The 16,237-nt window shown below is 36.1% G+C and overlaps 2 protein-coding genes across 2 annotated transcripts; one reads left to right on the forward strand and one right to left on the reverse strand.

Moving 5' to 3' along the window:
• Positions 1-3: 3 nt before the first annotated feature.
• Positions 4-661, forward strand: LOC122071239 (uncharacterized protein At2g39795, mitochondrial-like; the record flags this gene model as incomplete). The annotated part of the gene is made up of 2 exons (XM_042635560.1): positions 4-158; positions 252-661. Coding segments are annotated over 2 exons (315 nt in total), but the record flags the coding sequence as incomplete, so codon positions are not given.
• A 9,614-nt stretch (positions 662-10,275) lies between these two features.
• Positions 10,276-11,775, reverse strand: LOC122071236 (zinc finger protein 1-like). Its single transcript, XM_042635556.1, has one exon. It carries the CDS (start codon positions 11,529-11,531, stop codon positions 10,662-10,664), a length of 870 nt encoding a protein of 289 aa, XP_042491490.1. The 5' UTR covers positions 11,532-11,775; the 3' UTR covers positions 10,276-10,661.
• Between the last annotated feature and the right edge of the window lie 4,462 nt (positions 11,776-16,237).

Raw genomic sequence — 16,237 nt, forward strand, 5'->3', positions numbered from 1 at the left:
CTTCACATCAGCTTGATTGTTGATGTCTCGAAGGGAGAGGGTTGCGATGTTTTGGAGTTCGTGTGCTCGGCATGGCCGGATTCCCTGGAGATTCAGAAAATTTTCATGCTTAGACGTGGTGGAATGCCGGCAAGGCCTTATGTTGGACCTGATTTTAAGTATGAAATTAGTTGATGGTCTACTGTTTTTCTGATTATGGTTTCATGAGTTTGTATTGTTTCTGACCAGTTATGTGTTTGATTGTTTATCAGGGATTTGGACGATGAGCTTCAGAATGCTTACCACGAATTCCTTGAGGAGAGGGGGTTAAACGATGAGCTTGCTGTTTTCTTGCATGAGTATATGGTGAACAAAGATAAAACTGAGTTAGTGCGATGGCTGGGAAACATAAAATCTTTTATTGAGAAGTAGTGAGACTTGATGGCTGGAATGTCAAATCTGTTATTGAGAAAAAGTGAGATTTGTTTATCAATGCTCCTCTTCTATCCTCTTTTTGCACCCTTGCCTTCTATTTTTGATATAAATTTTTTAAAGGAAGTTAACTGCTATACTTTGTGTGCAAATCTTACTCTGTACCAGATGATTTTTGTGTCTATGCATGTAGGCACATGCACATGTTGGATCGTACATATATAGAAATGAATTAATTATTGAATGACAACAAGACTCCAACCTGATTTTAAGCATCTCTTTGTGCTGCCTAAGAATACCATTTTTCTTTTTAAAAATTTAACGCCAATTCTTTTCAGCTATTCAGAGTTCTCCGGAGTCTGTTTAGTTTGTATTTTCCCCAGGTATATCAAGTAAACTGAAATATCTTTCTGTGCATATGGGTCCTTATGTAAATAGTTCAACATAGAGATGTACTGTTGAAAAGGTCACCTAGACACTTCTATGGTGTACTGAACTTGTATCTTGCATTTGATGGACGCACCATCTCATCATTTCTGTCGAACCTTTGTATTCATTTTGATATTAGAAGCTTTCATCAATCATCTTGCTAATGTAGGATAAGGGGCATGAGGTCTCATATAGCTTCTGATTGTAGATGGAACCAATGAAACCCTTCGATGGCTCCTAAATGATGTAAGACTATTTACTTAAGCAAACAACCCCAGCTAATATACGAACTCCAAACCAAACTCAAAATTCAGATTCAGATCTAACCAACAAGTGTAGCAATTCAGATCTGGAAAATAGGGCTGAATAGAGAATATTTCAATTACTCACAAACCACCACTCAGTTGAGCCTGAATTTTGGTTCGAATGGAGATCCTATATGACGGAACAAACCATCAGAAGCTGAACAAATTCTTCCAGCTGGATTGAGACTTACGCTTGTTAAAAAAAAGAAGGAAACTTTTGGTGATTCTGTAAGAATTTGAGTTGGAAGCGTTGTATGATCCTCAAATTTGGATCGATTGGTCCTCCTAAGGTCCTCAATAAACCCTCCAAAGGGTTTCTGGATCAGATTCAGATGGGGGAGTTCTAGGAGAAACCGATTGGGGTTTTGAAACCCTGACAGCTCAGTCGATTGGGTGATTTCTGGTTATAGCATCAACAGGGCTCAGATGTGACTCAAGTTCTGGTGGAGTCCCCCTCCTAGGGGCTATGGCAGTAAACAGTACCCTAAAACACTACAGCAATCAGAGATCTGGTCTGGGAGATACAACACTTGAAATTTCTTAACCTTGAAACTAGAATCAATAGACTTTGTATGTGACTTTTGATTAGAAATCTTAAGCCAGTTGATGTAGTAGTGAGGTTAGTTTTGGAGGATATTCCAAGTCATCACCAATTTGAGTGTGTTCAGGGAAGGAATATGAGAAGACGAGTACACCTGTTCATGTAGTGATCAAAAAGGTGAAAATGATGGAAGCAAGCCTTGAAAATTGTGAACATATTGGATTTTGACTATTAATTTAACATGCAATTCATGCAGTTATTAGTGCCCACTGGGCTATGTGTTTACTTAAATATGTAGTTTACCATATGAGATACTAGTAACTAACTGTACATTCTAAATCTAATTACCATCTGCATATATTTTAGATTGTTGTCTTAATGCTCGATTATTTAATTTTGTTAAAAATAGCTTGTTAGATCGATTTGAGAGGCCTTCTCTTTTCGCACTATTAAAGTTAGCAGCTCTTCACTGATAGATAGTCGGCAAGCTAATGGCTAACTAGTCACCCGAAGGCTGGGTTCAAGAAACCAATAGAAGATCTAGAACCACATGTCAAGACAAAAGTCAACTTAGAGAGGCATTAACCTGGTCAAGGTGGATCAGATCTGGCCCAAGTTCTGGCTGAATGGCCTTGAAGATATGAAAAATGGATTAAAACTATAGATGTCAACCTGATGGTCAAATCTGGAAATATTAAGAGGTTTCCAAAATAGCAAGTTTCTGTAAACAGAAACCCAGGTTTAGTAAATACAGAAAATAGAAGCTAAACCATGGAATAGCAAGTGAGAACCAAAATAGAAACATAGAAGAGGCATTAACCTGGTCAAGGTGGATCAGATCTGGCCCAAGTTCTGGCTGAATGGCCTTGAAGATATGAAAAATGGATTAAAACTATAGATGTCAACCTGATGGTCAAATCTGGAAATATTAAGAGGTTTCAAAATAGCAAGTTTCTGTAAACAGAAACCCAGGTTTAGTAACTACAGAAAATAGAAGCTAAACCATGGAATAGCAAGTGAGAACCAAAATAGAAACATAGAATAGATTTTGTAACTAGGTTGGACAGAATCAGCAAGTAAGCCAGAAAAATGAAACTAGCATGAAGTAGAAAGTATGGAGGCAAGCAATGCTGTAACTGCATTCAGAACTTGGCAGTAGACTGTCAACAAGTGTTGGAACTGATGGACTGATTCTGAACTGTAAGGTATATCAGCAATAAAACCATATCTGAAACTTGAATTTCGGAACAAAAAAAGGAAATGGGTAGAAGAAGAAGAAGAATATGAACTAAGCCTCCCACCTAGAACTTGAATAGCATCCCGCCAAGGGCTTCACTGCATCCCCACAACGAGGGAGTTCTGTATCTCATAGGACTAATAAGCAAAAGCTATGTTTGAGTCTCAAAATTGTGGGGTAGTTGTGTAGCCCCTTCTCTTTATTTATAGAACTACAGGAATACAGAAAAAGGAAACTCTCCCATGTGTGGGCTAAGGAGAAGCTAGAAACTCTTAAGAAAATAAACACCTAATTTCGTATAGGCCTCAAATCCCTCATTATTTGGGCTAATAGAATTGGCCCATTACAGTAGAAAACCGAAAATACAAATCCCATGGCCTATATAAACTGTTGGCACTCAAAATTAAGCCTATTGGTCCATTCTTGGTCCAATTTGACCCAACCGATGACCCTGGTTTGCTGGTGGTTTGCTGCTGCATCACAAGCTCCCTTATGCATACAAAGTTGCATGTGACTAAAAACTTGGTGATAATCAAATTTGTTCTGCATTTAAGGATATCTACTGCTTTGATCCATAGAAAAGCCTCATAAAGCGAAAGCTTGGGAGTAAAATCAGTACAAAAAGTTATCATCTTACATGAAAAAGAATAACAGCTTAAGAAAACTGTATTTTCTGGTGAATGTCACCCTTTTATCTTCTCAAGATATCAAAAGACCCTGTAGGGGTTAGTGAAACATTTATTTTTTTGTGGTTGGACAATGCTTCCCATTGGAAATTGGATGAGTTAGGAACCATTTGCCACACCATATGGTACAAGTTGTTATGTTGTTGAAGAGATTTGTATGACCAGTTGAAGTGATAGATGTTGAAAATCTTGAGCTTCAGCTGGTATCTATTACTCTCGATGGGAAATTAAGTGATCCTTTAACTGGAACTGTTATCGGATTCTTTTGGAGATGCATCCTTAAATTTTTAAGTTTCTTATTGGGTTAATAGCAAGTTTCTGAATGATGCATTGATTGATTGGAGGGCAGTTATTTTAGAATGAATTGGAGCAAGGTATGTATATCAAGAAAAGTGGTGGAGATTGGGTTTCAGAAACATGGAGATCTCATTTAAGACACGTGGTTTATCTTGGTAAGCCAATCTTTTTAACAAGGTTATGAGCCCAAAGAAAATGCCAAATGATTGGAGGAGAAGCATTATAATTCTGATCTACAAAAATAACATTGATATTCAGAGTTGCAGTAACTATGGAGGCATAAAACTAATGAGTCATATTATAAAATTGTGGGAGAAGGTTATTAAAACCCACCTTAGAAGAGAACCAATTTGGTTTTATGTCAAGAAGATTCATGACAAAAGCTATTTACTTGGGAAGCTCATGGAAAGATTTTGCAAGGATGACTACATATATGAGGGCGTGACTAGTGTGAGAACCGTGGGAGGTCAAGGCAGTGAATTCCCAATTACAATTGGACTACATCAAGGACCTACTTTAAGCTCTTATTTGGTTGCGCTTATCATAGATGACTGGTGTATGCTCTTTGTCGATGATATTGTTTTAGTGGATAAGACAAAAACAGGGATTACCGCTAAGTTGGAGTTATGGAGATTAACCTTGGAATCAAGAGGTCTTAAGATAAGTAGAACGAACACGGAGTATTTGAGGTGTAACTTTAGTTACACTAACATGGATAACGATATGGTGAAAATTGAGGAGAGAGATACCACAAAATGCTTATTTTAGATATCTGGGGCCAATCATAAATAAAGAAGGTGATATAAAGGATGATGTTTCAAAGAAAATTAAAGTGGGATGGATGAAGTAGAGAGGTGCGTCTGGAGTGTTGTGTGACCGACGTATTCCTTTAAAGCTTAAAGAAATTTTTTATAAGATAGTAGTACGACCGGCTATGATATATGGGGCGGAGGGTTGGGAAGTTAAGAAGAGTCATATCGATAAGCTATGTATAGTAGAGATGAGGATGTTGAGATGGATGTGCGGCAAAACTAGGAAGGATAAAGTAAGGAATGACTATATTAGAGCTGATTTGGGAGTTGCCCCGATACATGATAAGCTCCGGGAAAGTTATTTGAGGTGGCATACCATTTTCAATAGAGGTCATGGGATGCACCAGTAAGGATGAGTGATCTGATTCTGATTGAAGGAACTAAAAGAAGCTAGGGACAAGACTAAAATGACTATAGGAGAAGTAGTGAGGAAAGACATGCATAGTTTAGGCCTTGTCCCAAGTATGACCTCGAATAGAGTTGATTGGAGGGCTAGGATCCATGTAGCCAACCCCATTTAGGTGGTTTTACTGTGTTGTTGTTGTTGTTGTTGTGTTTCTTTTATTTTACTATTTTTATTTTGCCCTTGCACAGATTCATATAGCTAACCCCACTTAGTTGCGATAAGGCTGAGTTTTTGTGGGATCATTGGGATGGCAAATCCCTAATGTGTTTTTTGTCAAGGTTCTAAACTGGCATGGTTTTGGAGTTAGATTAATGGACATGATCTTGTTAATGGGCTTCAAACTGAATATTGATTCATGTGGACTTAGCTGTTGGTTCCAAATTTAATCAATTTTAAAGTCTTTTCCATTTGATTGCCTGATTTCCCTCTTTTCAAAGTGCCAGAACTTTGAAGAATGATTTTCTGAGAGGTATCTGATGTGGATGGGAGTACCCAAAAAAAAAAAATCTTGTTAGTTTGGGGAAAACAGAAGACTGATTGGTATGGCATGCAAATCAATCTGGGGACTTCAGTATAAGATCTGCTCATCATGTACCAAAAGCTGGGTTGTAATAAATTGGCTAACTAAAACCTTGGGTTTCTGTTCAGCTGGCCATGTGCCTAGGAAAAGATTTTGGAATCTTGATGTCAATCAGAAGTTATCATTATCATTTGGGAAGGTTGCAGGGATTTCTTGGACTTGAATGGAGCACTTCATCGAAAGAAAATGATGAGTTGGAAGAATGCCATCTATTTGGTGACGATAATGAATATATAGTGCATGTCCTTTTCCTTTGTCCACATGCTACCGCTTCCTGATTCATGTCTTCTATTGGGTTCAGTGCAGATGATTTTAGTGGAACACACTTGACAAATTGTTTCTTTCATATACTGCTAAATTGTGGATACTAATGAAATCTTGGATAATTCATTCTTACCTCTGTCAGTATGTTTGGAAAGTCTTTCAAATAGTAAAGCTATTGATCCATGGGGAGATAACAGTCTTCCAAGACTTATCCGACTGTGATCCATGTAACTTTCCAATGTGATTTGCATTCAAGTGATCAATCTGTAAATTCTATATCTTAGATACCCCTGCTATTCGGGAAAGGCAATACAGATGGTGTAATAAAAGAGAAGCATGGCAAAGTGGATGGGGGTGAACTGTACTGGGACTATTTGGGTTCTCCATGAACAAGTAAGCTGTTCCAGATTTCCATTAGAGATGAAGTGTCATCTAGGACATCATCATATTGAAGCCAAAATTTCAGATTTCAGCTTCGTGCATGTGAATAGATCAGCTAATTCGGTACCCATCTTCTTGCAAGTGATACAGCAAATGGACATTCAAATGTGTTTTGGTTGCATCACTCTTTTCTTCTAGATCTCCCTTTTCTCTGGGGCTGACCTTTTAGTGTTATGTATATTGTATTTTGTTTCTAGTTCTAATGAAATTTCATTCTTTAAAAAATAAATAAGTTAAGAGAGAGGAATTGCTACAACACCAGAGTGCAGTTCCCACCAATAGGTGGTGAGTGATTGAATCGTTCGATAGGGGGCATTAATGAAAGTGACCGTGCAATCCACAGGTCGACTGTGAGAGGTTGTGTGCAGGAATCTGCACACTGGCGTCTGAGCTTCTTTTTAAAGGAAAAAAAAATAAAAAAAAGAGGAAAGAGAAATGTCTTAAGGTCGAGAGTTTTGTGTTTGAAGATGTGATGACCAGCATCCTCTGTTTATCTACTGCTTGGTGGATTATTGGAGGGTGTTGATTGAGCCAGAATTCTATGTCAACTTTAGGCGCAAAACTTCAAACAGGTGGGACTTATTGAACAAATGTCTCACTCACCTATACAGTGTTGACCCAGTTGGACTATACCAAACCCTTCAGTTTCCTGGAGATGTTTTCTACCCACTCTGGTTTGTACAAAACTATATGTGACAGTCCAAACTCTGATACAGATAATAGGCCAAACTCTAAGCGGATGCAAGGACAATAGCTTAGTAGGCATCCTGAAAGGGATTCATGTGTTGGACACACGATCTCCCATATGTCAAGTTCAAGTTCAATAGCAGACAGCCACACATTAAGTCATGGCGATGTAAAGTGTGACTTATGTGATGGATGGCTTGCATTACCTCTATCATCTCTCTCACATGGTAAGTTTAGAGTCCAGAAAGATTTACTCCATTTTGTGTTTTTAGTGGAGACAAATGTGGTGAGGGTGAAGACTTTTAGATTTAAAGTTGCTGAATGCTCTTGATGGGGTCGGGTTGTCGCTGTTGATTGCTTTCTAGGGGTCAGGGGTTGTCGCTGTTGATTGCTTTCCAGCTACATCATTTCCCATCTCAACCATTCTTAATGCTAATTATTGTTTCTCTTTTCAACTTTTATTTGTTTTTCAGATCTTAGTTTAATTTTAATAACATTAGTCATTAAGAAATCATTTTCTCCCAATTTATCTTATATCCTTGAGACTATCTTTATGTACTGTACTTATTTTGACTATGCCGCCATCGTTCCATTACCCATACCCTTTTGATGAAGTACCCATTACCTGGAAGTTTCTTTCACTTGTTTCCTGAAATTTCGCTTAGACCTTTGTTTACTTTTCTTGCTATACAAAAACAATTCTTTTTGTCACCTTCTTTTAAAAGTTGTTTGGATGCTGGTTATGTGATGACCTTTCGCATGTCTCTGAAGAAAAGAAAAAAAAATGTTTGTGGTAAAAGGTTTTATGGATGAGCACCTCAGAAGTACTATTGCTTGACAGGCATGATCAGAGCGGTTGAGATGGAATAGGCCCTTTCCCATTTTTGGTCTCTCTCAATCTATGTTTATGGGACTATTATCTGCCATTTTTTCCCTTTCTGCTACTCTGGCAACATTTGTGACTCCATTTTCAACACTCATTTCAACAACCTTTGCTTTTATGTTGTTCGGTGATTTCTTGGTCGACGAGTTTTACAATGGGATTAATTGGTTTATGTTTGAGCTCTAGATTTAACAATCTACGGCTTAGGTTTCATGGATTAAGATTTCGTAGTTTCATAGTTGATGGAGGTTTTCATGATGGGTACTGTGAAAAGATGCTCCCACCCCTCTAAATTTTCACAGCGTCTCACATCTCTGTTAGTTTCCATGTGAGAAAGGCAGAAAAGAAAAATTATTCAATGAAATGAGATTTTTTTTTCTCATTTGTTTTGGCGAAAAATACAAAGTGCAACATTGAAAAGTAAAATTGTTGTATGTGTCACTTGTATGAAAAAGTTTACAACGAAACAAACAGGGCCTTAAGGTATTTCCACTTTCCACATCTATTTCAGTTCATGAGTGTGAACCCAGTCTATTACATACAGCCTAGCCAGGTCAAAGGACTTAATTATGTTACTTGTTCTTGAGCTTTAGTAGATTAACTTCAAAGGATGGTTTGTTTTGTCAACCATTGATACTAGATTAATACCCTTCCACTGGAATATACTTGACATGGATACTTGTTTGAAATTTATTGTTGCAACAGATCCGGACTCCTTCCCAGCAACAAACACAGCCGACATTGATCCAAGTCCACAAACAAAAGCTTATACAGCAGAGATGGTTCAAAACTTCCCAACTCAATGGGGTCTTAAACAAAATTTTCAAAGAAGCTTTCATCACAAACTGACACCAATGACCCATATCTAGTTTTCCTCTTAAAAAAATTGACGGGTTTTGTTTTGTGGATCCCACCCTCAGTGGGAGAGTGGCTTGTTAATGATACATTTCAAAAGATATGACCAAATTCATCTGATCAGATTTGGAAGCTTATTTTAAGTGGCACACCAAACAATCCATGGAAGAGGACAAATGTACCTTCCAATCAGCTTCATCACTTTCAAGATAAAATAACATTTTTTTAATTATAAAAATAATGGAGGAAGGATGCCTTGTTTGCCAGAAAATTAATAAACAGAAACAAAGACCATTATTTGATAATGACATCTGGAGACAAACCCAAATCTATTGTTTTCTCCTGAACAAAGTGAAAGTTCCATATCTTCAAGGCAATCTTTCTCAATTGGTTTCTAGTGTTTCTTGATAAGGTGGGAATCAAATGGTCCCCTTATCCCTTAATTTAATTATAGATTGCTCAATGTATGCAATTAATCACATGATTTCATTGGACATCTCAAGTTAGTGGGATGCCCATTTAGTTGATGTTGGATTGGAATCCACTTAACCACCATTTTATACTTTGTCTTGGCATGAATCCCTATTGACACCAATCTAATGATTAAAAACACCCCCGTTATGGAACTATGGGAAACGAATTAGGTGACTACGATCAAAATCAAAGTGTAGTATAATTTACATCAAGAGGCCCAAGATCCACCACCCATTAGTGGGTCCTGTCTAAAAGGAACTCAGTGGTCACAAATCAATGTTACCTAGATGATAAAGCCATTCTATACCTAATTCTTTGCTTCAGTTTACTACCAGAATATCTAAGTTGATATGGACAATCTTTGCCATCCAATCAAACAAACTTTCTGAGTTTAGATCAGTTCCCCCACGTGGGGAGAGGAGTTGTTACCCGTTGTCCTCTTGACATGGAATCCCACCACTCAAACAATATCAGATCACAAGCCAGAATAATTAATACACCGATGACTTGTGGTATGATACCTCATGAACGATGGAATCCTATATAAAGATGTCATCAACACTGATTTTTTTTTTTATAGAAGACTAGAAGTTCCATAATCGTAATATACACATCTGGACCTGTTTATTGATATTTAATAAGAAGAATTCCACAGCCTATATATAGGTAGTGATAATCCAATTTTTGGGGGATCCCTTGATTTACGCACAAGAAAACCATGAAATTCTCTCTTATTCTCCTGTTTTGGAAATTAATTTTAACCCATTTAAAAGGGTATCTTAATTTATGATTTAGATTAATTGAGGTATTAATATGGCAAGTATTTTTTTAGGAGAGAATCCAGCCTAACGCATGGACAACCTTGGAAGAAACATTCTATAAACAGCTTGTCAGAATTAAAAACGAGTTAAATGCTTCAATTTATAATGCCTTTGTGAAGGAAAAAAGAATCTAAATTGCCTCCACATTTAGGGAATGTCTTGTAGCTTTCTTATTACCCATAGCAAGTCAATAACTTTCTACAAAATTTCCTTCCAAAATTGGGATTCTGGAAGATCTTAGAAACTGAAACTGAAACTGATGAAACTGAAACAGACCCATTTCACATGGCCAAAAGTCTCACCAAAAAAACCAAAATAAGTTCCAAGTTCTCAGTTAGATCCATCTATCAATCTCTGAAAACTTCCAATTCAAGAATAATAGAAACAAAATTCCTGAAGAGAGAAGACTCCTACATAAAAAATGTACAGAAATTCTTACTAAATAGCAAAATCAGAGCAAAATAATTAACAAAGAACAAGAAAAAAAAAAAAAATGGAGGAACTAAGGAATCAAATTAAGGAACTACACTTATTAGAGCTTGAGGGACAAATCAAGCTTCTGTGACTCCTCTTGGTTGGTCTTCAAACGCCCATTACCTGTCCACCAATACCCACCAACAATTCCCTCATCAGCAGTAGGAGCAGACATCTTAACAGCATCAAATCGGGCGGCGCCGCCTCTCGACGACGGCCCTGCCGCCGATCCTACATGATAATCCTCTACTGCTAACCTCCCAATTGCTGGTTGTTGATCAATAGGAGGTCTAGACCATCCATGATGCCCATAAAGATGATGTCCTCCAGAAGAGGAAGGATAGTAAGATGGCTTATGGATCATGGAGTGAACCTGAATGCCAAGAGATCTATTGAATGATCCATGTAAAGGTAGAGAAGCCAAGCTTGAGTAACGGTGACAAGGCGAATGCCCGAAAGCAGCCGCCGCCGCTCCAAGCCGTTGTCCTCTTTTTGCTAGAGTCCTCTCACGTTTATGAGCATTCTGATGCCCACCAAGTGCTTGTGAGCTATAGAATTTCCTCTGGCAGTAGTTGCAGGAGAAGACTCTTGGCTCTGCTTCAGTACCTTGGGGAGACTCTGGTGTTGAATTCTGAGATGAACCCACGTTGAAACAATCGATTAGATTGAGTTCTGCTTTCAACCCATGATCATCAGTATTGTTGGTAGAGAGACTAAGATCTAATAAAAGATCAGAGTTGTTGTTGTTCTGTTCATCTTTGTCTTCTAGTTCTACTACTTCATGTCTCTTTTCTCTTTGCTTCTCTTCAGATACTGAGATGATGCTTGAGGACTCAGAGTGAGATGGCTCTGTCTTGTGTGGTTCCATAGGAGGAGGAAGAGGAGGAAGAGGAGGAGTAGATGATGACGGGAAGTCACTCTCCTCCATACCCTCTATAAAAATTGAATGGTTTGATGAGCAAGAAAGATAAATGGGGGATTGAGGAGTAAATGATAATCAGCTATGTATGGAAAGATAGTCTGTTTTACAGTTACAATATCTTATAATGGTTAAAAAAATTTGAAGATGGAGAGAAGTTAGATGAATTAGAGTGAGAAAGGGACAAAGAATGCCAGTGAAGTGTAGAAGGAAACTTCCGTATGCTTTGTCTCTATCTTTACTGAAATTTTTGGAAGGTTGAAAATCCTTACAACACTATATGTTGTCTATTATTATCTACTTATCTACCTGTCTATCTATATATATATTAAAGAAAAGAAGATATGGAGTGAGGTGAGGTACCCTCATAGGCCAATATGCCCTTGGCTTGCCACTTATGGGTCTCCAAGATTTCATGGGGTTTGAGATCTTTACACATTAATATTGGCTTTCCTTTCGGATGTGTTTGGATACAATTAAATCCTGGATACTTTTTGCATGTGGGGGTTATAGAATCCACATATCCTTAAAAAAAGTTGAGGTTTTTCCTGTTTCTTTTCTTATAAGACAAGAATATTCTCTTCAAACCCACTTGATTTGAATACTTTTTAAAATTGTGTTTCAGTATTATCTATCACATGAAATGACTTGTTGTATTCCAATATATGATACCATTTTGTTGTACCTTATTGATGTGGTCTTCAATGCTAAATGCTTATATAACCCCTCTCGCTTACAGTAAAAATCATCTATTTTCCAATACAAGGAAAATCTGATACCACTGAAGAAATTGAGGGCTATTTTTATGGGTCTTAACTTACGAAATGTTCTAGATGTCGAAGTGAATGAACATGATCAAACGATATTTATAACTACTTCCTCCCGACGAAAATAAAGATCAAACAATCCAAAGTAGATGATCTATAAAAGAAATTCCAAGCAAATTACCTAATTCTCTAGAATACATGCAAATTTGAGCCAGTTTAGCAAATTAGGTGGCAAGATTTGATGACATTTTCTTTAAAAAAAAAATTGGATCAGCCTTAATTCTACAAATATTTATCATTATAATTATAAATAAAATTAAGTAGATACAGTGCTGATTCTACAAATATTGGAATGAATTAATGGTAGTGGATGATATATCAAAGAACATGTGAGCTGTCTTGTAAATCTTGACAGTATTAGTCCCTTCAAGCAAAGATTATATTAATTTGCTACCCCATTAAGCAAATCCTTTATTTTCAACACAGAATTCTTTATTCTTGCGCTATAAAATTTTGACAAAAAATCCATGTTTGTTATTTAAGCATTTAATCCCTTAATTATTATATTCCAGAATCCATTTACATTTAATAGGCTTCAACATATGCGTTTTTACAATCTTCAACTTCCATTAAAACCATCAACTCTTTTTGGTAGTCCATTCAAGCCATGAATGTCTCCTAATACCCTTTTTTTTTTTTTTTTGCTGGAAAGAATGTCTAATGATACACTCCAATTCATCACCTTTTCTTTTTTATGAGGGTACACTGCATAAACAGTGGAAAACGCAAGTTGATAATGAGATAGGTTGAATTTGTTATGGAGTAAGTTTGGTGAGCTTCCATATAGAAAAGATGATTACTAATGACGTGTCAATTGTATAAATATTCTTCAAGTAAATATTGAAAAGCGTATTTGTGCCTCACAATAAGTCTTACAACACATGATATGATGCATTTATCTGTCCTACTTGTGGAATTCCCTACAACTTTCTTTTCAAACCTTATTAAATAATTCTTAAGACTTGATTTGATTTTTATACACCTTATTAATGTTACTGTTATAGCAAACACCAATAAATACGAAAATAAATAAATACAAATCCATAAAATACAGAGATTTAAAGAGGTTCACAGACCGATGTAGTGTGCTACGTCATCGGGCGAAGGAGAAGATGTTTTACTATGTAGAAGAGAAATTACACCCAAACAATGACGAAAAAACTTCCTCTGAAATCCTAGCTCTAAACCCCCCAGATTACAACTGTTTGCTCAACAAGACGATAGTACATTGTATACTCCTCCAACTCGTGGGTTGATTCATTAGATTATGATCGATCGGATCAAACCGTATTATGAGGGCATAATTAATCTCAGAAAACATCCCATTCAAGTCACCGCCAAAGTATGTCAAAGCAGATTATTCTTCAAAATGGATCAAGAATTCGCGACTAACTTAACAATTACAATTGTTATATATATATATATATATTAAAATTGGTCATTTCATTCTTTTTGGAGGGTCGAAAAAACAAAGATGTACAACAATAAAGCAATCCCCCCCCCCCCCAAACCCACTCCCCACGGATAGTTGAGATTCTAAATATTTTTTCATGTCCATTTAAAGGGTGGTTGTTTTTATTTTTTATTATTTATTTATTTTTTTATTTCAAGGGAAAAGTAGAATTATAATTGACAAAACAAAAGTCACTATACTATAAGTAAACGTGTAACTGTAGTAGTGCTACTAATGGTAAATATTATTTTATTAATATATTTTCTTTGTGAAAAATAAAAAATTGAATTTATAACTTCACTAAGCATGGTTTCAAGTGTCGGTATCATATAGGACGTATTGGTATCGGCTAAAATTGATATCAATACCTAATCGATTCAAATTGATTATCATATCGTTTTAGGGGTAAAATAATAAAACAAATGTACTTTCTTTAAAAAAAACAAGGAGAGAAGTGATCGATACACACCGATCTTACCAATACCGATACCGAGAACTAAGTTCTTGACACCAAGAGACAGCTAATAGTTTGTTTTCTTAAGTTTCTTTTAGAGAAAGCATTTCAATTGACTGTACTAAATTTTAAAGATCATATAATGGTGTAAAAAGTTGTTCTATAAATGCAAAGCACACCCAGTTTAACAACTTCTTGTCACAGGGCTTTACATACTATTAGGAATCCTGATAATAAACTAATAGTATAGTCAGTATTTAGTTTTGTCTTAATTCAAATAATAAAATAAGTTATAGTAGACTTTCTTTATTCTAAATGCCATATAATTTTTAAAATACTAAAGTCTACTTATCCCCAAAGTTAAAGAAAGAGACCCAGCTCTAATAAGTTATAAATACTAGGACAAAGTTTTCCTTGACCACCTGGTTAGGATCTCAGCCTCATTCTAGGTTTTAAAATCTATCGATAATACCCTCGATACCGCCTTTGCACTCCTGGACCTTATGTGAATGAATTCTCATTCATCGTGGGTGTATAGAAATTCTGTCCTAGTTACAATTTTTTTTTTTCTTTGTATCTAATGTTGCTTATACAACAAGATTTTATCAGTCGAAAACCATCACCATTCACAAAATAATAATAATAATAATAATAATAATAATAATTGCTTCACCCTGCAACAAAGAAGAGAACTGATTTTGTGGCAAACATTTATATCTATATATTTAATTAGAAGAAAATAAAATCATCTAATTAGCTTTTTCTTCCTCTATAATATAAAGAAGTAAATATATTCTCTATCTTTCACCAAGAAAAAATGTATTTCATATCTTAATTTATATTTCCATAGAAGACCTAAATTAAAATTAAAATTAAAATTGACTTTTAAATTCTATCTTTGATTAGGACTACCTATGATAATTGGTTACAAATACATGCTTAAAGTGAAAAGTCATCAAGATGTTATCTTATATATTTGGACACATTAATCTTATAGATCCACCTTGATCTTGTGTTTAAGTAAAGTTGCTTTCATTGGGATTAATTGAATTTTCTATAGCAACATGCCAATTAAATATGTAACACTCATGTGTATCTTCCAGATCTTGACTAATTAATCTCCATTAATCTTCACAACCATTCATTTTACATGTTCTTATTGCTTATTTAAAATAAAGATGAAGAAAAAAGATATGAGGTCTCCCACGTGCCAGATGTCGATGTTTTTTTGGCTTGTGAACTTCTTTAATCTTTAAGCACATAGGAACCTTTTAAGCAGTATCCTAAATAAAAGACATACATGTAACAAGGATGATGAATACTTGTTTCAAAATCAAGTGCAAAGTAGGGGCCAATAAGTCAAATCCACGTGTCAATAGGAGATGTAGTTTGTCATGTATGGGCGTTAAAGGGGTGGGGACACTGACACATGGCCGGCAAGTATATGGGGAAGCTGATGTGGAGCCCCCAATGCTCCCTTAGTGCTGTCCTATGCAATATGACTTTATTAATTATTAGTATAACATGGTCACATCCTTAGAGATAAGTATCAGTTAGCTTTTATAATTCTAAAAATAATTATCACAAACCTTAGGTCCACTAACTAAGACACTCTCTCTCTATAACTCTAGTCTAACCCATATATCCAACCTTTACCCTCTTCCCACTTGAAACAAGACTTGAAAAGAAGGTTTCAAGTAGACAAGAAATAATTGGACATGATCAAGTGCACTCTACCTTTAACTTCCATTCGCTTAATAAGTGCCCACAACTCATATGATCCATTGTTGCCTCATATATGTGTTAAAATTCGACAAAATCCCTTGACAGCTCTCAGTGTCTATCTACCTAATAAGTAATAAACAGAGTTTTGAAAAGCCCAAAAGAGAGAGAAGAGTCTTCTATCACTTCCACGCATGAGAAGAAAAGAGATCATGTACTCTTTTAAACAGGACTACATAGTCCCTCCACTTCTCAACTC

The sequence above is a fragment of the Macadamia integrifolia genome, unplaced genomic scaffold (assembly GCF_013358625.1).
Source record: "Macadamia integrifolia cultivar HAES 741 unplaced genomic scaffold, SCU_Mint_v3 scaffold_198A, whole genome shotgun sequence".
Classification (NCBI taxonomy): domain Eukaryota; kingdom Viridiplantae; phylum Streptophyta; class Magnoliopsida; order Proteales; family Proteaceae; genus Macadamia; species Macadamia integrifolia.

Excerpts from the sequence above, each read along its gene's own strand:
- LOC122071236 (XM_042635556.1), bottom strand. The coding sequence starts at position 11,531 with ATGGAGGAGAGTGACTTCCCGTCATCATCTACTCCTCCTCTTCCTCCT.